This window comes from Cryptotermes secundus, unplaced genomic scaffold, assembly GCF_002891405.2.
Source record: "Cryptotermes secundus unplaced genomic scaffold, Csec_1.0 scaffold296, whole genome shotgun sequence".
NCBI lineage: Eukaryota > Metazoa > Arthropoda > Insecta > Blattodea > Kalotermitidae > Cryptotermes > Cryptotermes secundus.
In genome coordinates, this window is record NW_019737985.1 from 613692 (window position 1) to 638489 (window position 24798).

Sequence of the window (24798 nt, forward strand, 5' to 3'; positions counted from 1 at the left end):
TGCACAAGGGAAGAAGAGGAGTAAGAACAGGATACAGAGGATGTGTGAAAAACTAACACTGGTGCAGCACTTTACCTTTTCATCAGGCCTAGGGCCTAGCATCACATTACGTTTCAGCTCCACCTTTCGATTTCTCTTCCTTGGAATTTGATGGTCATGTGCTGCGGACCTTGCTGCTGGTAGGCCCAATCGCATTCTAACAGGAAGCTTTGCAGGTAGAGATTCTGTGTTCACTTCGTGTTTGAATTCTACATATAAAAAAGCAGAAATTCCATAATACAAGATGTGTAAGAATGAAGATTCAGCGGAACTCCCACTATCTTTGTAATATGCTGCAAAATACTACAAAGAAATTTCTTAAGATGGCAGTTGGAAGATGACTGAGAAGAAATGGCAAAGGAATTAGAGTGCCAAAGAACAACACCCACAACCAAACAGGGAACACACAACACGAGACACGATATACCCTGAGAATAAGAGGAACGACTCCCATAGTGGTGAAACTATGCGTGGTGTTAGAATTGGGACATATAAGATAAATAATCTTAACAAGTTTTCAGTATATATATTTATTATAACTGACGAACATTTTTAAATACTTTTTAAATTTTACGATGATGTAATGGCAAGCAATGAAATAGATTGATGTAAATGGAGCACCTGATGATGGCACTGTGGTGCCAAAACACGTTATGAAGTAACAAGTAAAATTGAGTGCACTAAAAGATGGACATTGCTTACATATCATGGACGAAGATCAGTGCAACAGGATGCTAAAATACAACATTGCCAAAGAAGACTCCATGTAAGCTGCAGTGGCAGTGAGACTGTTATAAATCCATTGATAGGGAATGGCTGGTGAAAACAGCAGGCTGGGAAAGGCTTGGCGGGTGCTACTGTGATTTGTAAAGTGCAAAAATCAGTGAAATGGTGACAATTAATTGTAGCTACAGTTTGTAAGTGTTCAATAAATCCATTCACAAATCAATACCTTGTCTACAGTCACTAATACAATGACATTCTGGTGTCAGAACGGGAATTTGCATTTAATATTGTTCAGATTACAGCTTTTGCTTGCTTAACATTAAACTATGTCTATCCTAAGTCAATAATCTTGATGTTACATTTCTTCAAGTTAACAGTTTCCTCAGTTTAGTATTAAAGCCCACTGTTCTCCAAGTAATTTATAATGGGGGTTATAAAATTAAAATACATTTTTAATTCACAAGCAAGACTAATACATACTCATACGAAGGGCATTCCATATATAACGCTTATTTTTTTGTGTTAATATGTAATGTCTGAGCTGGATGTTGGTGGTGTTGTAGTAAAGATTGCACCTTCCTGACAATGTACTGTTAGTTTGGTTGTCGTGCAACAGATAGCGACAGCTGAGCAGTCTACCAAAATGACGTCTGACATAGAAGTGTGTACGAAACAGAGATGTGTTATTGAATTTCTCACTGCCAAACAAACTGCACCCATTGACATTGATCGACGCTTGCTAAAGGTGCATGGAAATGATACAGTGGATGTCAGCACAGTGAGGCGATGGGTAGTGTGCTTGGCGAAAGTGAAGTGCACGACAAGCCACGCCGTGGGTGTCCCTGCTCAGCTGCTACTCCTTACAATGAAAGACACCTCAATCAGCTCATCCGCACAGATCGGCAGATATTGACCAGGGAACTGTGTGCACGGCTTAATATCGGCTGTAATGCATTGGAAACGATGTTGGGGAAGCTGGGTTATTGCAAAGTCTGTTCCAGGTGGGTCCCGCGGATGCCTATACAGGACCAAAAAACTCATCGAATGGAAGTCTGTCAATACCTGTTGCACCAGTTTGAGGCTGAAGGTGACAAGTTTCTGGACAGCATCATCACTGGAGATAAGACGTGGTATCACCAGTATGAGCCGGAATCCAAAAGACAGTCCATGGAGTGGCGACATCTGGATTCCTCGAGAAAAAAGAAGTTCAAGACACAGCTATCGGCAGGGAAAGTGATGTGCATGGTCTTTTGGAATAGGCGGGGTGTGATTTTGTTGGATTTCCTGGAGCCTGGTGAGACTGTCAATTCTGAACGATACAAGACAATGCTGACTAAGCTGAAAGCCCGCATTTCCCGAGTCAGGCCAGAGAAGCAGACAACCTTTCGCTTGCAACACGATAACGCTAGACCCCATACCAGTTTGGCGACCACCACACACACACACATATTGCAAAGTTTGGCTGGACTGTCCTACCACATCCACCTTATAGCCCCGATTAAGCACCTTCAGACTTCCATCTCTTTGGGCCTATGAAAGTAGGACTACGTGGGCAACATTTTCCAGACAACGATGCTGTCATTGAAGCTGTAAGAAAGTGGCTAGCCTTTGCTGGCGATTATGTGGAAAAATAACTGTAAGTAGCTGAAATCTTGCTCTATTTAACTGCATTATTATGCTTTCTGTATCTGTTGTAGTTTTCATTAAAAAAAATAGGAGGCATTATATATGGAACGCTCCTCGTACATAATGAACATATATTTCTGTTTTAACTATGTACTGTTTTGTAGATTTTATTACTTAGAAATTCTGAGAACTCAGTATTTTCCATGTTTCAATGTTCTTGTAGAATAAACTAAAGAGAAGCACTGATTTACAGAAATCTGTATGTTATTTACTTGATCAACCTTGGCCATAAAGTGTGAAGTCCTCCTTTTAATTCTGGCCAGATTAGAGCAACATTTGTAACAATGTGACTATTAACCACAGTAGATCAGTGCTGTATGCTGCTGTTCACTGAGAATCGCATTCTGCTTCAAATAAAACTGAATGAACAGAACAAGTGGCTCTAATGAACAGTTCACACTTTACCAGTAAACATTTCGAAAGTCTCTTTTTTCTGGGGGGTAACCACTGTTTTGTTTATCTAAATAAAAGTTACCGTATTTACGCATGTATAGGCCACATGCGTGTATAGGCCGCAGCACAATTTTCAGACAGAAATTATAGAAAAAATAATTTTCTTGGAATATTATTTCAGGAGTAGAAATTATTCCGAAATTTGGCAACGTTTAACATTCCTAAGTTCGCAACTAGCGAAAATAACGGTACCGCTCGGAACAAAGGCATTGCGGGGGAGAGTTATAACCTTTTCGCCTTTACTTGACTTGCCTGGTTAGTTCTGAGTGAAACATGGGTCGAGTAAGAGCAGGTTATACGTCTAAATTTAAACTTCAAGTGGTGCGTTACGCACAAGAACACGGAAATCGAGCAGCAGGGAGAAAATTCGACGTTGACGAAAAAAATGTGCGAAGATGGATACTAACGAAAGATGCCCTTGAAAAAACGTCACAAAATCGACAATCTTTCCGCGGAAAGAAAGCTAAATTTCCAGAACTTGAAAATAAACTTTTGCGATACGTGCGTAATACACGGGCGGATGGATTTTCAGTGTCTGTGGAAATGATTCAATTTGAAGGCCTCAAAATAGCGGACAGAATGAAAATTCCTCGTAATGAATTTAAGGGAAGTTATGGATGGGCAAGGCGCTTTATGGCCCGACATGATCTTGTAATTCGGCGACGGACGTCAATAGCGCAGCGCCTTCCCGACACATACCAGGAGAAACTGCTTGCATTTCAAAAACATGTCCTGAAATTAAGAAAGACGCACAACTACACCATGGGAGCTATTGGAAATGTTGATGAAACTCCTGTGTTCTTTGAAATGCCGGGTGAAAGTACAGTGAACAAAGCAGGCGGAAAAACAGTGCATGTGCGGACTGCAGGAGCAGAAAAGCAGCGGTGTACCGTAATGCTTGGTATCACTGCTGATGGAAACAAACTACCACCATTTGTAATCTTCAAACGCAAAACATTGCCGAAAGAAAAGCTTCCACCGGGAATTTTGGTGAGAGTTCAAGAAAAAGGATGGATGACAGAAGAGCTCTATCTGGATTGGTTGAAATCAGTGTGGTTTCGGCGCCCAGGCGCACTTTTACGTCAGCGGTCAATGTTAGTGGTTGACAGTTTTCGAAGCCATTTAACTGAAAATGTGAAAGTGAAGATGAGGCAGGAGAAAAGTGATATGGTTGTGATACCAGGGGGGATGACTGGCATGTTACAACCACTTGACGTGTCAATAAACCGTCCTTTCAAGTCTCATTTGCGGCGCTTTTACCGGGACTGGAGATGCGGTTCCATGGAGATGACGCCGACTGGACGATTGAAGAAACCTTCATTAAGTCAAATGTGTGAGTGGATTGTGGCTGCATGGAACACCATACCAGAAGAAATGGTTTCCAAAAGTTTTAAAGTCACATCCACTTCCAACGCAATGGACGGGACTGAAGATGACGCTGTATGGCTGACATCACCTGACAGCGAAACTTCGAGCGAGAGCGACATCGACAGTAACGAGTCAAGTGATGGACAGTAATATGGTTCAATTACCGTGGACCAACTTCAGAAAGTGTCGCATAATTTATTCATGCGATGCGAAGCATGTTTGCAAGCAGATGGGGGTCATTTTCAGCACCTGTTATAAAGCACGGTAAGTTTGTGTTATCTTTTTACAGTATTCTTATAAATGTGTGCATGTACAGAAACTGATGTAAGGGTATCAGCGACACGACTGCACTCTCGCTAGCGGGGAGGGGCACAGGAGTCGCGGAGAAACGTTCCATCCGCTCTACGCTGCTGCCCCGGTTTCCTCGATCTTTGAACACTTTGTATTACTAATTATGAATATAATTTTTTTTAAATGAAGTGTGATTTCGAACATAAGCCGCACCCCAGTTTTCCTCTTGAATTTTTGGCAAAAAATGTGCGGCCTATACATGCGTAAATACGGTATCTTCCACCTAAGTTGCCATTTTAGTATTAAGCAGAGAGGTCAAGGTTCCATAAAGCATGCAGCAGTGAGATTTCACTGTATCAAATTTAGTAACACACATAGGATCAGCAAACCCAAGTGCCAAGAACACCAAAACCAATTTTGGGCTCCATCATCAGAAGTTGATGGATGCACTGAGATGCAGGTGCTCACTGTATTCAAACTGAAAGAGTGAGCTTGTGGAGCCTGCTGTCCAGCCCCAGTTCAGTCTGCTGGGGGAAAACTGGGCAAAGTCACTCTAGTATGCCAACTATTGTTGGTTGTTCTGATATTGCTGGATGGCCCTTCCTTGTTGAAGGATGAAGTGTGGTTATGCCATAAACAACTTGCAGTGACTCAAGAGCACATGCTTTGGTTATAAATACAATGCATAACAGTTTCAATGATCACATCGACCATTTTCGATGACAGAAACAGAGAGGATCTCTGAAACAATGAGACACCGATTCCACTTTCACATCATTTTATAGTTGCCACAAAGAGCTCGTCGTCACTTCAGCCTATATAACTCGGATGAACCACCACCTTCCAAAGAAGTGAGGGACATCGTTGAATATTGCCACCTTAGGAAAAAGCAGCTCATCATTGGGTGTGATGCCAAAGCACACCACATATTGTGGGGAAGCACTGACATCAACCCAAGAGGAGAATGCCTCATGGAATATTTGGTGAGTTTGAACATTAACATTCTAAACCAAGATAACGAGCCTGCCTTTTGGTTTGCAATAGGCAGGAGGTTATCAACTTGACACTAGGGACTAATAAAATAGGAAACCTGATCAGTAATTGGCAGGTATCTGATGAGCCATCCCTATCAGATCACAGATATATATGCTTTCAAATAAGTAACATTACAGTAGATCAAGCTATTTATGGGAATCCAAAGAGAACTAACTGGGAGTCTTACAAAGACGACCTAAAGGTAAACGAAATAGCAGACCAATTGGCCAAGACTGGAGCTGAACATCCGTTCATAGGACCTGAACCAGCCTGTGGCATCTCTATAGGCGTTGCCAGAAAGGCAATCGGGGACTGGACAAACATGAAACAAGAAATACTGGGGATCCTTAACTGGACTCAGGCAAGCAAAGGAACTCGCATGAGGACCCTCTACTAAAAGAGCAAAGGAAGTGTTGAAGTTAAACAGGAACCCGCTACGATGGGTGGTAGAGCTACTTACAGGCACTGTCACCTCAAAGGATACCTCTTCAAATTGGGACTAAGTAACAGTCAAACTTGTGAGAGGTGTCAAGAAAATGAAACAGCCACACATATCCTGTGCGAATGTGAGGCCTTATCTTATTTAAGATTGCACCACTTGGATCAATACTTTATGGAACCAAGGGACTATTTCCACTCTCCCACATACAAAATCCTGCGCTTCATTCAAAGTGCAGGATTGCTGAGGGGATAATCAGAAGGGGAGGCACAATAGATCACTGTGGTCGCGGTGCAAGGGCCAAGAAGGTCCACCCCTTATATGTTCGTTCATTCATTCATTCATTCATAGTTGCCACGAAAGCTTTAATCATATGCTGAAGCAATAGTAATATCAGTAGTAGCTGAAATGTTCTTTCATTTTCTAGTTACGCAGTGGAGGTCACAAAAACTAAACAATAGAAATTATTTTAATAGCCAGAGCACCTGATCAACTGGAATTACATTCCAGGCACTGGGAGAAAAACATTCTTTTCACCAACCCAACAGATGAGATATGGAGCCCAGCTAGCCTCAAACACAATAGGAAAAAGGGGCTTCTTTCTAGGAAATAAGTGGCAGGCATGAAGCACATCACCAATTACACATAGGTAAAAGGTAACACACTCTGTGCTTAATGAAACAGCACATCATGAAAATATGAGTTTGATTAACTCAGCTCACCGTTAACCAGAGCTTTAGATGGAAGCAAGCAGCCAGATTCATACCCCAGATAATTTACCCAAAAGGAAAGAGGCCCTGGTCCATATCAAACAGGAGGTTGGCTGGACCCTGTAGCTGATCTGGTGATAAGAAAACTGATGCCCTGAATCAGAACACAGCCCGCAGCTGATCTCTACACTGCATAAGCTGCCCCAGTTAACAGTCTCTATCTAGTGCCAAAAATAAGAATGTATGGAACTAGATCTCCAGTCTCCCACACGTCTTCATGGTGTAGTGCTTATTAAAAACAGTGACAAGTTGTACTTTTACATTTATTTTCAGCATAACTGTTTGCACAACTCTGTCAGACCCTATTAGTCAAACCCAATCTAGCACTAAGTTTTTACACATACACACCTTTAGGAATTGTAACACTAATTGAGGAAATGCTCCTTTCTGTAACAGCTGGTCTTTTCAATACAAGGACACGTCGCACATCATTTTTTTCTGCAAGAGAAAATCAAGATGTTAAGAAACCAAAACATTTCTTGGACCCATTTTAAAGCTACTCACTGCATATCACTGGTTAAAATCAAGGGAACAGCATAAAATACCGATGATGTTGTGGTGGTGGAGGAGGAGGTGGTATTGGTGATATGTGAAAAAAAATCACTGTTAGTTTCTCTGGTATGTAAATTGGATTAGAAATTATAATTCGCCTTTGGGTGTGTGTATGATGGGGGAGGAGAGAGCACAGTATTTTTCAAAATAATTGTCCACATCCATGCAAATAGTTCTCAATGTTATGACAGATAACTTCAGCTGCTACCATTACTGTAACAGCCTATGACTTGCCTTTCTTAGATTCTTTTCTCTTGTCACCAACCATCTTCTCTTCTTTTCCAGAGCGTTTAACACCTTTCCTGAAATCCGTAAGAAACAATGTAGAACAATCTTTCATGAGTTGAAACACATTATTAATAATCAATGACACACTTAGAATGTCTGATAATACTATTTTAAAATCAAATATGGCTTTCAAAATAAAGTGCAGTCACATTTTATGAGACAGATGTGTTCCTGAAGACCTTGCATAATTCAAGACAAGTTTTGAAACACATACATAATTCTTATTGTATTTTTTGGGGGTTCATATTGTGATGCATTGCGCTATGGAGGGCATCCCCTTCCCTGCCAGCGGTGACGTGGCAGCATTGGAGCGCTATCGCTACTACGGTAACATGCCAGTCAACACTCTGCCTCATTTCCCCGTGGTGACGTGGCAGAGGAGCGGCTGTGTCAGGCAACCATTGCCGCCGTTACTGCACAGTAGGAAACAACTCTAGACAGCGCTGCCCAGCAACATCTGTAAACAGGTGACATGGCAACAGGGAAGCAAGGTGCTGTTTTCTGGCTGAGGGTTTATAAGAGAAGTGCACTGCCTAAGGAGTCAGTTGAATTGACAGTCGCTGAGTTCAGTTGTAGCGAGTGAATTGTGAACGTGAAGAATACCGATAGTGTGAGAAGTTATTGGGAGTTTGTAATACAGTGACACTGGTATAGCTCCCGTGTTATATGGATTAGTGTGCAGGGTTTGTTAATTGTGTAAACCCGTAACAGTGTCATAATTAATTGTAGCTATGACTTGTAGGTTGTTAAATAAACCAAATAACAATCCAAGCTGTATCTTCAGTAGCAAAACACGTTACAATATTACATGGGTAGGCTGAAAAGTAATGCACACATGCTTGTAGAGCGCGAACAAAAACAAATAGCAAGATCAGGCAAAAAGTACATTAAAGTACAATTCTTACGTTTCAAAAGCATATATTTATTTTACAACATAGTCACCATTAAGGCTAACACATTTCTCCCAACGTGTAACAAGTTTTTTCATTCCACCACTGAAAAATTCTTCCGACTTTTCTCGAATCCAGGACTTGACAGCTGCCTTCACCTCATCGTACGAGGTGTAATGATTATCCTTGAGGTCTCTCTTGAGTAGAGGAAAAAAATAAAAATCGCAAGGCGCAAGATCGGGGGAAAAGGAGGGTGTGGAATCGGTTCAAACTTCAGGTTTCACAGAGCCTCTTCAGTTGCGCGCGAGGTGTGTGGACGAGCGTTGTCATGTTGCAAGATTATTGGCGCCAGGCTGCCTCTAACATGACAAACTCGATGCTGGAGGTGTTTTAGAGTCTGTATGTACTGAGAAGAATTTACCGTTGCCCTTCGTTCCAGAAAATCGGTCACATAAACTCGGTGAGCATCCCAAAACACAGTCAAAAGAAGTTTTTTGGTGGATGATTGTGTTTTGAACTTTTTCGCCGGAGGAGAAGATGGATGTCAATATTCAGCGCTGTCTTTTCTCTTCCTGGTAGTAACGACGGACCCTTGAATTGTCCCCCGTCACAATATTCAAAAGAAAGTCGTCTCCTTTGTCACAGTAGCGCTGCAAAAGTTGTTTGCAGCATTCCAATCGACGCTGTTTGTTCTCGTCTGTGAGACGGCATGGTACCCATCGTGCACAGATTTTACGGTATCCCAATTGTTCAATAATGAAGCTGACACGTTCCTTGGATATTCCAATATGGTTTGCGATATGCTTTTGAGTGATTCGCCGGTCATTTTGAATCAAATCGTCGAAGAGTTTGAGATGATTATCGTCTGTGGCACTGATCAGATGTCTGCTGCGTGTTTCATCAACAATTACAGCTTTTCCAGGCTCGCAACCACAAAATTTTATTACTCTTCGATTTACTGTAGACCTATCAACAGCATCGTCACCATAAACAGCCTTTAAACGACGATGAATCTCAGTAGGAGTCACTTTTTCAGCTTTTACGCTTTTGAGTGATCCACCGGTCATTTTGAATCAAATCGTCGAGTTTGAGATGATTATCGTCTGGCAGTGATCAGATGTCCGCTGCGTGTTTCATCAACAATTACGGCTTTTCCAGGCTCGCAACCACAAAATTTTATTACCCTTCGATTTACAGTAGACCTATCAACAGCATTGTCACCATAAACAGCCTTTAAACGACGATGAATCTCAGTAGGAGTCACTTTTTCAGCTTTTACGCTTTTGAGTGATCCACCGGTCATTTTGAATCAAATCGTCGAGTTTGAGATGATTATCGTCTGGCAGTGATCAGATGTCCGCTGCGTGTTTCATCAACAATTACGGCTTTTCCAGGCTCGCAACCACAAAATTTTATTACCCTTCGATTTACAGTAGACCTATCAACAGCATTGTCACCATAAACAGCCTTTAAACGACGATGAATCTCAGTAGGAGTCACTTTTTCAGCAGTTAAAAATTCGATAACAGCATGCTGTTTAACTCACGTTTGACATAGCACTAGAACACGTCTCCATACCTCCGCTTCTCGAAATACACTGGATGAACGCAACGACCACAAACCTGCGCATGCATATTGAGGGGGAATGTTACTTCCACATGTCACCTGGCGCACTTCTGAAGGTCATTTCGTTCGCGCTGTACAAGCATGTGTGAATTACTTTTCAGCCTACCTATATATTTCAACCTTTGCACAGAAAGTGAGACTTTATTAATATTTTTTATATTGCACTATTTCGAATTCACACAAAATGTGACTGCACCACACAGACTACAGCACAGGTCAGCAAAGTCAATGGTACAATGAAAATATTAACCCCTTGAAGCCTTCTTTTCCAAGCAAAGGGCCTGGAGACAGAATAATATTTGAAACGGCTGCCATGATTTTCAGAGTGTCTATTTCATGGTAAACATGCCAATTTGTTCAGTTTCTAAAAACACCCATGCCTTGACTTGTGCTGCTATCTCTCTGAGATATGACCAACTATGCCATCCGTTTTAATCTGAAACCGAAGACAAGTCTGCATTGATGTTGCGTACTACAGCATGTTGCTGCTGTAATGAGCTACATTCGAGATTAGACTGCAGGGGGTTAATACAAGGACCTTATCTGTTACAGGCTACCTAATTACAGAGTCACACTTTACTATTAATAAATATAAATAAACTCACTTAAAATACAAAAGTTTAAGATGCTTCACACAGTAAATGGTGATGTTAATTCATGCATATTTAGGCAATAACAGTGTTGCTAACCCATAACAAGTTATAAACAGCAATTCTGAGCCTGAGAAGTAATCATAAGTGAAGAAGTTCTCAAATCTTTAGAGAAACACTTAAGCTCATCTAACTGTAAACCACTAAAGCAAGAAAAATTAATTTGGAGGAAATTGTGCATTATGCTCTGACCATGATACACACACACAAAAAATAAAAAAATAAAAATGCAGGAAAATTTTAAGCCAGAAAGCTTTAATTCGGGATGCTGCATGATGTATATTGAAAAATCAAGATATGTCATTAACAAACTCAAGAAAAGTATGATATTTTAAATGTAATGTAAAAAGATACTTCTATTTCCAACTCATCTAACTTAATTTTTATGAGATTGTTTTTCAACTTACTTTCCAACAACTCCTTCAAAGGCTGACTGGAGAAGTCTTGTTGGAAGAGTTTCATGAAGAGATCCAGCCTACAACAAACACAAATCTCTGAGACCTGACATTCTCCCAGTGGTGACTACAAAAAGTACAGTCTTCTGGGTTGTGACTACCCTCAGGGTGCAAGCAGTAGCTTCCTCTGCTGGAGTGGTACCTACCTACTTGCAACCTTGAACAAGCAAGGCTCTTCTAATCTCTTCCGAAGTCACATATGCCTAATACCACATATGAATGACTTTATTGTAAAGAACAGAGTGAATTATCAGTGACTTAACCATTTATTGGTACAACAATTTTTCACATGGGCCATCTTGCTTTTAATTTTGATCAGCCTTTTATACCAACATTTGCTACCTAAATATCCATTCCTTCTGTTCTTCTGATAACACTGTTCTTAAGTTCCAGCCAAAACAATGCATGAAGTTAACTGAATATATGTACCTCTAAGCAGCTGCAGTGAAGAAAACACCAAAAAATTCTGCATGCTAGAATGGTCATTTTACTTAATCAATTATGCACAAACTGACCTTTGTGAGCCTCTCAGCCCTCCTCCTGCTGAGCTCTGCACGGAGGTCTCCTTCCCTATTTCTTGCTGCCACCGCTTCTACAGCTCCATTACTTCCTTCACCGTCAGAATGCTTTAATTTTGAATCTGCTCCAGGAGATACAGCACTGATATTTTTGGCTTTACCCTCAAAATGAGCCCCACTTTGTGGATTCTTCTCTGACTCCTGCTGCTTTCCTGCGCTTTGCTTTATCTCCTGTTGTGAATCACTAACCTGGGATTTCACATCTTCTAAACCTTTAAAATAAACTGAGAATTAGGGCCATTCATCTATCCCTATTTGACAGTTACACTGTTACGAGTCGTAATCGCTTCTTGTGTCTTTTGATGAAAAAAAAAAAGCTCATATGGCAACATTTAAAAGTAGCAATCACCATGTGAGTTCCTGGCTTACTTATTCTCACAACTTGTACCAGGACTTCAAAAATATCTGACCACTGGTATGTTAATGGTCACTTCTGGGGACTGTGTATATAAATGTATGTACAAGTGGAATCTGATAAATAGGTACTGGTTTTATACATTCCTGGAATCCTGACTTCCAGTATACACAGTAGCAATTTATTTTGGCCATATCATACACATCAACATCTCACAGTGAAAAAAAGCATCAAGGAAAACATTGAAAATTTGCTACTTGGACACAGGATTCAGTCATTTTTGAACCTAACGTGGTAAGGTGAAACACACACTTCATGATAAACTTGATTACCAAACTGAGGAAGTATAATAATGAGGCAACCGTGCTCAGGGTGTACAATTCCAAACAGCACTGCACTGAACTAAACTACATTACTTTAGAACAACCACAACAGACAGGCAGTGGTCTGCAGACAACTGGTTCTGGGGCACTGCCTTAACTGACATTGGTTAGGCATGCATGTCACTTTTTCAGTTTGATGCAGGAATTTGGAGAACTGTCACAGGAATGAGAACTTTCTCCAAGTAGGCAGAGTAAGGCTTACTACCTACTTCATGCTGGTTTCTCACTTGGCTTATTCCTCAACCCTGAAGATGGAAGCGACATGTTCCTCTGAAATGCTGGCTGGCTTTCAGCAGACTACATGGCATTACACCCCAGAAGACAATATGTTCTGTACTCAACAGCAGCAAGCATTACCCAAATTTAATCTGTTTTTAATTTTTTGCAGGAATCAAATTTTGATCTGTTAATGTCATACCCAGATATTTGAATCTGCCATATTTTCAAAGGAACTACCTTTACATTATCATTCTGTCCTGCATTCTGATGAGAGAGAGAGAGAGCACTGTTTATATCAAAATTCAGTACACATAACTGCAATGTACTGGAAAGTGTTGTGTGTCCAGGTTTGGTGTCAGCACATCACAATTACTTTTAAGAGTCAGTTTCATTTTATATTACCAGAACCTTTTGTGACTATTATTATCTGTGCTACTAAGAGTAACAAACATGTAAATGAAACAACAAGCAAAACAACAAGGCATAACAAACACGTATAGTGACTCAAAATGCAAACAATTTGAAGTGAAACAACAGTTTATGAGTTGAAGAAAATGTAACACAAAATTTGAAAGGAAATTAAAATTGCCACATATTCTGCCATAAGCGGCAATAAAAACATAGCACATTATATCACATAAACCTTCAGTTTTAAGTCGTTACTTCAACGCAAGCTTAATTTATATAGGCATGAAATACACAACAGTATTCCCTCCAATTTTCATGTAACAAAGCATATATTTCAGTTAACTTATGTAAAGTAAAACTGGATAGAACATAGTGCATTGCTATACAGGCTTCTTTGGTAATCAGTTGTACTAACATGGATTGTATTTTCATCATTTTTGAGACTCTCTCCCCTTGTCATGATGGACTGATACAATCTTATAAATTCATGTTGACACAGGCAGTCTATGAACTGTTGAATTTACAAAAACAACTGTGCGAGAAAACTGTTGCATTCAATTGCCATAAAAGCTTCAAATCTTACATGCAGTCTGTTACAAAACTCCTTTACTTCATTTTCAACACAGCAATCACAGACTCACCTTTCCTTTGTTTAGACTCAGCATTTATTTTGTCTGAATCATGTTTTCTACTAGAGAACGAAGACTTTTTATGCTTTGTCAACGATGTCTCTTCCTTACGTACAACTGTCTTAATCTGACCATGCAGACTGGTAAATGGTAACACTCCAATCTGGAAAAGCATCCAATACTTTGAACTCTGAAGAATCAATAATTCAACTGACAAATCATATCATTAAGACAACAGACAGGTGACATCCAATTCATATACTACACTATAGCATTCTGAAAACTAATATTGTCAGTGCAGTAGTCTTGATGGTCTGCGTCCCACCCATTTGAGGTTCCAATTAGTCTGATGTAATGCATTAAAGACAAGGTAATTTTCTCTGCTGCTCTACAGCAACGAAGTGATGGCAATTTCAAAAGTAAAGAAGCCTTATATTTTTTCATGCTACATTAGCTGAAACCTTTTAAGTATGTATGTACATTGTACATATTATTATTAAAACCATTTGTCTGTATGTATATATATATATACACACACACACACACACACACATATATATTGTGACGCAGTGTGCTACAGAGGACATTCCCTCCACCGCCAGCGGTGACGTGGCAGCATCTGAGCGATGTCACTATTACGGTAACAGGCCAGTCAACACTCCTCCCCCCTCCCTCACGGTGACGTGGAGGGGGATGCCGCGGTTACTGCACAGCAGGAAACAACTCTAGACAGTGATGCCCAGCAACACTGGTAAACAGGCGACTAGGCAACAAGGAAGCAAGGCAGTTTCTTGTTGTCTGGCTGAGGGTTTATAAGAGAACTACACTGCCTATGAAGACAGTTGGAACATAGCAGCTGTCGCGGAAAGAAGAACCGGACGCATGATCAGACGAGCTTATGTGTGATCAATGATAGTTTGTGATAACTGAGAAGGTATTGGGAGTGAGTAATTAAGTGACACTTGTATAGCTCCCACGTTATAAATACGTGAAGACTACTGAGGATAGAGTGAATAGAACAGTGTGTAGGGTTTGTAAATTGTGTAAACACGCAACAGTGTTATAATTAATTGTAGCGAAGACTTGTAGGTTGTTAAATAAACCAATTAACAATCCGAACGGCGTCATCAGTAGCAAAAACACGTTACAATATATATATATATATATACCTTGTAATGTGTTATTTCAGCAGCAACGAAATCTCAGGAAGCCCATTGCCTGGGAATGCCTGGGGCAACAAACGTGTTTCCCCAGAGATGGAAGGTTCGTTGCGTAACAACAGATTGTCGAAAAATCGGAAACCGAACTGTCGAAACTGGTGCATTCTATCTGCCCGGAACCCGCCTACGTAAGGGGGTTGAATGCATTCGCCGTGTCTATCTTGAGATAGTCGCCGTTGAAGAGAGTTAGCAGACCAGAGTTGGAAGAAAGCCGCCGCAGAACACAGTTGAAGTACTAATAACTGTACTTAGGTGTGTAAGAGTGAGAGTTCAATAAAAGTTTCGCTAAATCCAGGACCCAGTGAAGTTATGTCACACTGCATAGGCAACACGCGACAATATATATATATATATATATATATATATACGTATATATCTATGGCTCTACAGTCCTTTATTGGACCTTGGCTGCTTTGTCAGTTTCTCAATTCTATATGAAGTTGGTAGGACTCTTTGGACGGGGGACCAGCCTATCACAAGGCTGCTATACACAGAACAACACAAACACAGAATAAAAGCACACAGACATCCATGCCTTAAGCCATGCAGCCACTGTGATTGGGCCTACTAATAACACCATACAGGTAAAAAGGTAAAATTGCCCTTGTGCTTAACTAATTAAGCACTACGCCGTGAAAGTGTATGGGGGAGTGGATGTATAGATCCAGTTTCTTGGCCTCGGCACTAGCTGCAGGTGAGTGGTCAGCTTCAGGCTCAGGTACAGTTGTATTTAGAAGTGACAGTCCAGGAAGAGCTGCGCAGTGGATGGGCAGGTCCATTCGTGAAAGCTGAGGGGTGTTGTGATTAGTCTTTCATCTGTTTTCAGTGCGAGCAGAAATCTCAAGTTCAGTTAAAAACAGTCTTCCTTGTACAGTCAAGTTAAAAAGTTTTGACTCTTGGAGTCATATTTGAGTTTATTATTCTCTATTTACTGTATTAATATTTTATTTTATTTTTATTCGTTGATTTTCTTTTGTTTATTTATATTTGTACATTTTTTCTATCTCCTTTAACATGAGTAAATTGAGTAGAAAAGTGTTGCATTCACAATCAAGAGAAATTGTTAGTAATGTACATAAGTATATAAAAGAGGCTGGGCCAACAATTACAGTGAAGAACATAGGAGTGGAAGTAGCAAAGGCAACAGGTGTATCAGAAGAATAATAAGAGAAACAAAAAATATCGAAACTGGGGTTCCACTTCCTTTTCGACACGCCATAAAGAGAGATCTAGGGAATCTCCACTAGCCACTTTGGATGACTTTAACGAGTGTGTGGTGCGAAGAACATGACTTCTACATAGTTGAAAAAAGGAGATCTACCCTGAAAAAAGTTCATGAAAAGTTGAAGAAAACATTATTATTATTGGAGGGGGTGGGTTTCACCATGCACTTAGACCAGTTATTGGTCCATTGTGCGTCCCCCTTTAATTTCTACTGTCCCCATACCCTACCGGTAGACGGTGCGTGCTATCAGCCCCGTAGAGCCAACGACGTCGGCCCTCGGTACCTTGATACTTCCCCCATCTACCAGAGGCATTGGAAATTACTTGGGCGGGAAAGTTTTTACCTAATAATTTTGCTCAGAGGTCTCCTAGAGACACGAGGTTCTTCCATGTGCCGTAAATCTACGACACGGGACCCACGGCTTAAAGTCCCTCCCGGAGGATTTGTTCCCTGAATTTTTCCGCCCTTAAAAATTCCACGACCTATGCCGGGTTTGAAACCGCGTACCTTGAGTCATGAGGTGGGAACTTTACCCCATGACTACGGAGGCCGCTTGAAGAAAACGTTAGATTTTCAGGGATGCATCTCCACATGAAAGAAAATTATTTTGAAACTGGGGTTCTGCTGGAAGAAAACAAAAAATAATCAGCAGATACTGGTGGAACGATATATCAGAGCAAAACGTCTTCAGTATTTGTGGCAAATTAAAGAATATAGGGAAGAGGGCCGCCCAGTCATCTACATGGAAGAAACCTATATTCGTTCATCGCACACCACCCCATATGCATGGAGTGATTGATCCATCCAGGGATTATTTTCCCGTGTCCAAAGGCCAACGGTTCATTGTTATCCATGCAGGGGGAGAGCAAAGTTTCATCCCTAATGCCTAGGTCCGCTTCAAATTCGACCAAAAAACAGGAGACTACCACAGTGACATGAACTACACCAATTATGAAAAACGGTTAAAGGAGCGACTTATTCCTAACTTTCCCCCAAATTCTGTACTTGTCATTGATAATGCTCCCTACCATAATGTACAACTAAACAGAGCCCCTAACTCAAATTCAAGAAGAGATTTTATGATATCCTGGCTAAAATATCATCTTCCACCTATCACCTTCAATAACACTGATTTTTCATCATTGCGGAATCCAGACATATGTAATATGATCCTACCACTCAAACCGAAATACCTTTCCTATAAAATAGATGGAATCTTTGCAGAACACAATCACAATATTTTATGACTCCCTCAGTATCACCCAGAACTCAACCCAACTGAGTTAATATGGGCCACTGTAAAAAATTGGGTTGCTCAAGACCATACCATATTTAAGATGGATGATGTCATTAAACTAGCAGACCAAAAATTGGCTTCCATAACTGCAGAAGAATGGCAATGTACGTGTCAACATGTAAGGAACATTGAGCCACAATTAATGGCACGGGAAGGCCTTTTGGCTGCAGGACAGGAGTTCGTCTTCCATGTTGATGGTGATAGCGATGACAGTTCTGATGATAGCTCCGATTCATCTGGTGTTGATGAGGAAGGACAGGCATGTGGAGATGATATCTATGCGAACACTGCTGGTGTTGCCCCTTTAGAATAGACCTGTGTAATATCTAAATAAACTCTTCATGTATATAACAGTGAAAAGTGTATAATAGTGTATTATGCATAATAATCTGCCATTCGGCACTTAAAATTTAACATTGGATGTGTGAACATCATCGAGACTAAACCGCCATCACTATACAACACAATGAGGTAAGAAGTTATTTCTTTTTGAGAACGCCTGTACTGCATTCCCCTCCACACTTGTCAGCATGCTGGAGCTCTCACCGCCACTACCAATACTTCTCCTACTCCGCGTCGGAGGACTGCCACTTCTAAATACTACAATTGTACCCACTGGTTAGAAGGTTGGGTGGACCCCAGAGCTTGTCTGGATGATGTGGAGAAGAGAAAATTCTTGACCCTACCGGGACTTGAACTCGGGAGCCCCCTTTTCGTCCAGTCTGTAGCCAGTCGCTATATTCTGAATTCTTCAAGTTTTTCAACAGTATGAGGCAACCTCAAGCCCATTCACCTCGAACTATCAAGACTCTACATTCTAGGAAGGAGATCTGTAAAGATCTCACTCATTTTGCTACTGCAACATATCAGCTTAATCCAGAAAATCTCATGCTATAGAAGGGACGTGTTCTTGAAATTGTATGTAAAAATTCCACAGTGAAAACCCTATTTTTCCACACTGACTCCCACAATACAAGTGGAGTGTGCTCCTGCGTAATTTTTCATCCCATAGCTCTAATAAAAGTGCTTTATTTTAAATTAAAATAAAAGCAAAATAATGCAATCTAAAATAAGACATGAATACTAACCACACTGCTAAGCAATGGATGTGCATATGCTACCCATCAACCGGTTCAATATTTTTGGTGTCACCAATGTGATGTGTATTTAATATATAATCATGTCTTTAAAAACTGATTTGGCTGAAGTTTGGCGACGTTCTATGATTTCCTTAAGGACACAATTCCATAACCTGAATATCCCCAAAGAAGGGGTCCACTTGTACAACATATTTACTGCCTGAGCATGCTATTTTGTGATTGGGATCCTTGTGACACAGTGGTTTACATTTTGGTTTATCACGATTATCTGCCTCAGAAGTTTAAAAAAAATTAAGGATACCACTTGTACTGCTCAAGAACTGATATAAATACGAGTATCTATAAGCAAACTGTGTCTGCCTCGATCAATTCAGTTATAATGGCTATCGATTACTGTAAGTAATTTGCATGACTAACACTGGCTGATATTTGGTTACAGAACATGAATTTTGGCACTACTGATCAATTACATCTCACAGCTTACTTGAAAACATACACTTTTACATTCATCTCAATACATGCACATTGTCTGAAAGCAAACATTTTGTTATCCACAACTTTTTGCAGGAATGGTCATTCTTCAGAAATTTGCACCATGCTCCACAAAGTATATGTTGATGTCCCTTGTATCATCTGCCTTGATAACAATGACCTGGCACCTTATACTAGCCACTTCATTCTATCACATACTTGCAATTAAATTTCCACATATTCTTTAAACTTCTGGGGCATATGGCTGAAAGCTGGAATAGGGGATCAAGAGACAGCCACTGCTAGGCAACGATCTGGTAAACACATTTATACAGCAACAAATCAACATGCAACATGGTCCACAAGGACCAACAGGAAAAGTCAGTCAGAGGTCAAAGTTGGTGGTGAGCAGTGGTGGGGTCAGGGTTGACTGTAAAGATTCTCTGTTGTTAGCAGTGATTACAAAATAATGAATACAAGACCTTGTGTGTGCTGCAGTTGTAGTGATTTATAGTGTTTAAATCAGTAAGACTGTTATAATAATTTGTAGTTACAAGTTGTAAGCATCAATAAATCCAATTATCAATCCAAACCCCCAAGTCTAGTCATTAACACACGACAATATTCTGCCGTATTGAATGGTTTATGATATTATTTATCAATAAAGCAATTTGCTCATATAGTTTTTACACAGAAGACACCTACAGCAATGAGAAAAGCCTCATTACTACAGAAACCAACCATTTACTTTAGAATGCTGTCAGCATCTTGGGCTACAATGGCATCAAATAGTAGGGAGGGGGTTATGGCTTATCGAGGTACTAATCAAGCATTTGCCTGGATGACTGAGGAAAACCACAAAAACCCTGTCAGGTAAGCCAGCATCCTGGATCAGATTCTAGCAAAAACCTGCTGAATTCAAGTCTAGATTATTGTAGTTCAGCATCCTGATTCATTATCCTTATTAAAGCACCCGTCAATAATGCAACAATATTTTTTTAAATATAAAAGACATTTAAAATATGCTTCTCACTAAAAGTGCCACTTCAATACTTTACAATGTTGTTAAAAGCATAAGATGTCATTAAGACACTAAAAGTGATCATCAAATTAATAAAATGTCTCTAGTTATATGTCTTCTCACTTTACAACATGTTTTGGCCGCATATGGGTCATCATTGGGAAATTTTCCTTTTTGGGGGGGGGGNTTGCCTATCACCATTGTTTAGTTTTTATCTCATGACTAGAACGCTGTCATTATACTCTTTTGCTGCCATCGTAGTTTTTGTGTGTTGTGTTTCTCCCGTATATACAGTCTGTCCAGGGTTAGGCCTGTGTTCATTAAAAATACAAGACCTAAATTATTTTCAAAATTTCACACTTTTTATTCCTTTTGAAACAATACATAGCTGGAATCAACTGAAAAGTTTTTGAAAATAGTCACTGTACTCCTTTTGTGGAATTGCATTTAAAACTGCGATAGATTCCCTTTGGATGTCCTGGATGGTGTTGTTCATCACCAACTTAACTTTTGGGAACAACCAGAAATCTTCTGGAGCCAAATCTGGTGAATATGGACGTTGATCAAGGACTGTGATCCCTTTTCTGGGCAAAAAAAATCCTGCATGATCTTTGATTTGTGGGGTTGGGCATCGTCATGGAGGAGTGACCAGGAACTTCGCTCTTGATATTCAGGTCGAATTCAAAGAATTCTTGCCCAGAAACAATTGAGGACTCTGAGATAATAATCAGAATTCACTGTTTCACCTTCTGGCAGAAATTCCTTGTGAATGATTCCTTTGGAATTGAAGAAAATGGTTAGCAGTGCATTTACTCAACTCTTTTGCATGCGTACTTTCTTTGGTTTTGGCTTCTTTGGGCTCATCCATGCTGCACTCTGCCACTTTGTGAGAGACTCATATTGAAAACATCATGTCTTGTCACCAGTAACAATCAATTTTGTAAATTTTGTATCACTTTGGGCCGACCGTAACATGTCTTTGCAGTGTCCCACTCTGGCATGTTTTTCATCGCCTGACAGCGTGTGCAGTACAAACCGTGCACAGGACTTCTGTTTGGACAAATCCTCGGTCAAAATTTGATGTACAGTACTTTCCGGTATTCCCAAAAGCTCCTCGATGAGTCTTGCAGAAACACATCTGTCTGATGTGATGCAAGGATTTTGGTCACTTTTTTCACATTTTCTTTAGTGCGACTTGTTCTTGGCTTTGATGCATGTGGAGCGCCTTCACTGTCCTCCCTGCCATCACGAAATACAGCATACCATGCAAAACCGTTCAAGCGACTCAAACAATCACTACCGTACACACATTTCATCATTTTGTATGCTTCTCCCGCTGTTTTGCCTAACTTCAAACACAATTTGATGTTGGTTCTCTGTTCAACCGCTAATTTCCGATGAGCATCAGAACAGTACTGTTACATTCGAGGTCAGAACACATGATGCAGCGATGCTTGCTCTTTGAAATTATAGACAGCCCACAGTTCAAACTTCAAGAATCTTAATGCCACAACTCACCAACAGATGGCACTGGAAGGCAACATTTAAGAAAATGAGTCCTAACAGATCCTCGACACACAGTGTATGTGTTGCTAGTGCAGTCTTCCTGTATACTTATACTTTTGGCGTCTTAATGACATCTTATGATGTTAACATCGTGGCACTTTTAGCAAGAAACATATTTTAAATGTTTTTTATATTAAAAAAAATGTTGTTGCATTATTGATGGGTGTTTTGATAATAAGGATCAAGTCTAAAGCATTATCACCACAACAATCAGTGGCTGTTACCTACTTTCGTAAGACGGAAAATGGAGAGTTGTCAGCCACTTCCCATCTGTGTCCACTATGAGATTCACCTCACTAAGTTTGTAAAATAATTACTCTCATTGTCTTCCACATGTTAACTCTTCCGCACCGACATCCGTGTGCTTCACCGACCCTTTAAATAATCGTATGCCACCGACATCTGTGCAGTTCACCGACCTGCGCAGTGTTAGCTTTGAAGGACGTTGCTGACAAAACGAGGAAAGATATTCCAATTTTCTTTTCAGGAGTACATAGATTAGGGTTTCATCTTTCTATTGGTATATGAGTTATTTATTTTGGACGAATTTTTAGCACGGTATTTTTATTTTGTATCGTTAGTGTAATAGTTCGTACTTTTGTCTCACTGCGCCTAGATTTCATTGAAATTTTTCAAATTCTAAGTAAGGAAAATGTATAAAACTATATATCTTTCGACTCTATGGTCTTTGCTTGTCTATATGAGTCACTCACTGAAACCCCAGACGAAGGTTTTCCTTGAATGGGTTGCTGTACAGTCTGCTGACACAATGAAGTAGTCAAACAAGAGGGTCCTTTTTTCTTGGAACCAAATGCAACCTAAGAAAATAAACTTACGAATGATACAGAAATCTATGATGTCATAACACTTTCTTCTCTCAGTCGCGCCATAACCATGGCCTCTACAAGTAGGAAAGTTTTACAGGGCGATGAACTAGAAGAGTTCCTTGCTCACGACTCGGAAGTTAGTGAGTTCGAATATTCGGATAGTAGTGAAAACAGTGATAATGAAATTGAAGATCAGGCTGTAGTTGATGCTATCCAAGATCTTAGTATTGAAGATGACGACGAAATAGTGGCGAGGGTTCCAGTGGCGGATTCAGACGAGAGTTATTTTTGGCAAAATATGGATAATTATGATGGCGTTCGCGAACGGTTTTCTGAAAATTCAGGCCCGAGAAATCAGTCTGTCAATGTGCTCGATATAGTACAGACATTTCTATTATTTTTTACTGAGGATTTTGTGAACAATATCGTTCAGGAAACAAACACTTATGCGCAACAATTTATATGTGGGAGGGTTTTTCCATTTAGATCTCCAGCTAGGCAGTGGGTACCAGTGACACTAAATGAAATGTATGTGGTCTTAGCCTTGTTCTTGCTGATGGGTATAGTCAATAAGCCAACTCTAAATTCATACTTTTCAACGAAAAGATTACTATACACTCCAGCATTTCCTGATGTAATTTCGAGAGACAGATTCCAGCTTATATGTAAATTTCTCCATTTCAATGACAATACTAAGAAAGATAATTACCTAGGACCTACAAGACTTTTCAAAATTTTTCCTGTCATTCAACATCTCAACGAAAAATTTCAGACACTCTTCTATCCTGGACAAAATATTTGTATTGATGAATCGCTTACACTATGGAAAGGGAGATTGGCATTCAAAATGTACTTGCCACTGAAAGCTTCAAAATTCGGCATAAAAACTTATGAACTCTGTGATTCCAAATCTGGGTATTTATGGTCATTTATTGTTTACACTGGCAGCGAAACCCAACTAAATTCTTCACTGATCAGAGAAAATACCAATAAAACAACATCTGTTGTTCTACATTTGGTCGAACCGCTCCTCCATAGAGGTCATACTCTATGGATGGATAATTATTACAATTCCCCCCAGTTAGCAAAATTATTAAAAAATCATGGCACTGACTGTGTTGGGACCCTTAGGTTGAACAGAAAGGGTGTCCCAACAACTGTAAAAAACACAAAGTTGAGAAAGGGCGAGATCATAGCTCAGCACGCAGGTCCTATAACTGTTCTCAAGTGGCAAGACAAAAAACCAGTTTCCGTGATCTCTACATTTCACAATGCCGACACACAGACAGATATAAAGAGAAACAAAGAAATAAAAAAACCAAAAATTATAATTGATTATAATGAAATGATGGGTGGCGTTGATTTGAAAGATCAGCTTTTACAGTACTACAACGTGGAAAGAAAAAGACTTCATAAGTGGTACATGAAACTCTTCAGACGCCTTTTGAATGCGACAGTGGTAAATGCCATGATAATTTATAACAAGAATCAGGAAAGACTGACAGACCACTTAGCATTCAGAGTAAATCTGGTAGAAGGGTTGCTGTTGAAGTTTACGGACCAGGAGCAGGCAGCACGTAGAGTACAAGGTCGACGTCATTCATCAGATAACACCATCCCCCGGCTTCGTGAAAGACATTTTATTAGTAAAATTCCCCCATCAGGAAAAAAGGCTAGACCACAAAGGCGATGTGTAGTGTGTACAAAAAACAAAAGAAGAAAAGAAACCGTGTACTGGTGCAGTGATTGTGATGTTGGGCTATGTATTGACCAGTGTTTTCAGGATTACCACACCAAACTCAACTTTTAGCAGTTCGAGTGAGTAAAAAAATATTATTTATCATAATTATATTGAAAAATATATATATAGTTTTGTTCTTCGTTTCTTTATGAATATTTCTGTGAAAATTTTATCTCAATATACCAATTTTTGCGAGAGTTACTAAATTTTTCATGGATAAGTGCATTTTTCTGTTTAATAATTAAATACCCCGTCGGTTTGGCGGTAGGAAATGATTTAAATACTATCCGTCGCGGAAGGGTTAACAGCTCAATACCAATAACCAAGGCTGATGAACCAAACACTTCAGACTAATGTTAGGAAGGTATGAAGGGGGACCCAAAAATAACCGGAAACGACCTGTTGCGCGCGCACGCTTTGTAGTTACGAGTTGTGCTGCTAGGTGGTGTTAGCTGGGGGTCTCCCACGACTGTTAGTGAGCTGGCGTCAG

At 40.0% G+C, this 24798-nt stretch overlaps 1 protein-coding gene across 2 annotated transcripts in view; it reads right to left on the reverse strand.

The window, feature by feature from the left end:
- The window catches only part of LOC111870594 (serine/arginine repetitive matrix protein 2), a 60510-nt gene that overhangs the window by 15960 nt on the left and 19752 nt on the right, over nt 1-24798 (reverse strand). For both annotated transcript variants that reach the window (XM_023863003.2, XM_033753910.1), the window contains exons 5-10: nt 13853-14003; nt 11784-12058; nt 11221-11288; nt 7594-7661; nt 7156-7245; nt 76-248 (exon numbers count right to left, since the gene is read on the reverse strand). In XM_023863003.2, the coding sequence (XP_023718771.1) occupies nt 76-248; nt 7156-7245; nt 7594-7661; nt 11221-11288; nt 11784-12058; nt 13853-14003 (825 nt within the window). The remainder of the gene's footprint in view (nt 1-75; nt 249-7155; nt 7246-7593; nt 7662-11220; nt 11289-11783; nt 12059-13852; nt 14004-24798) is intronic.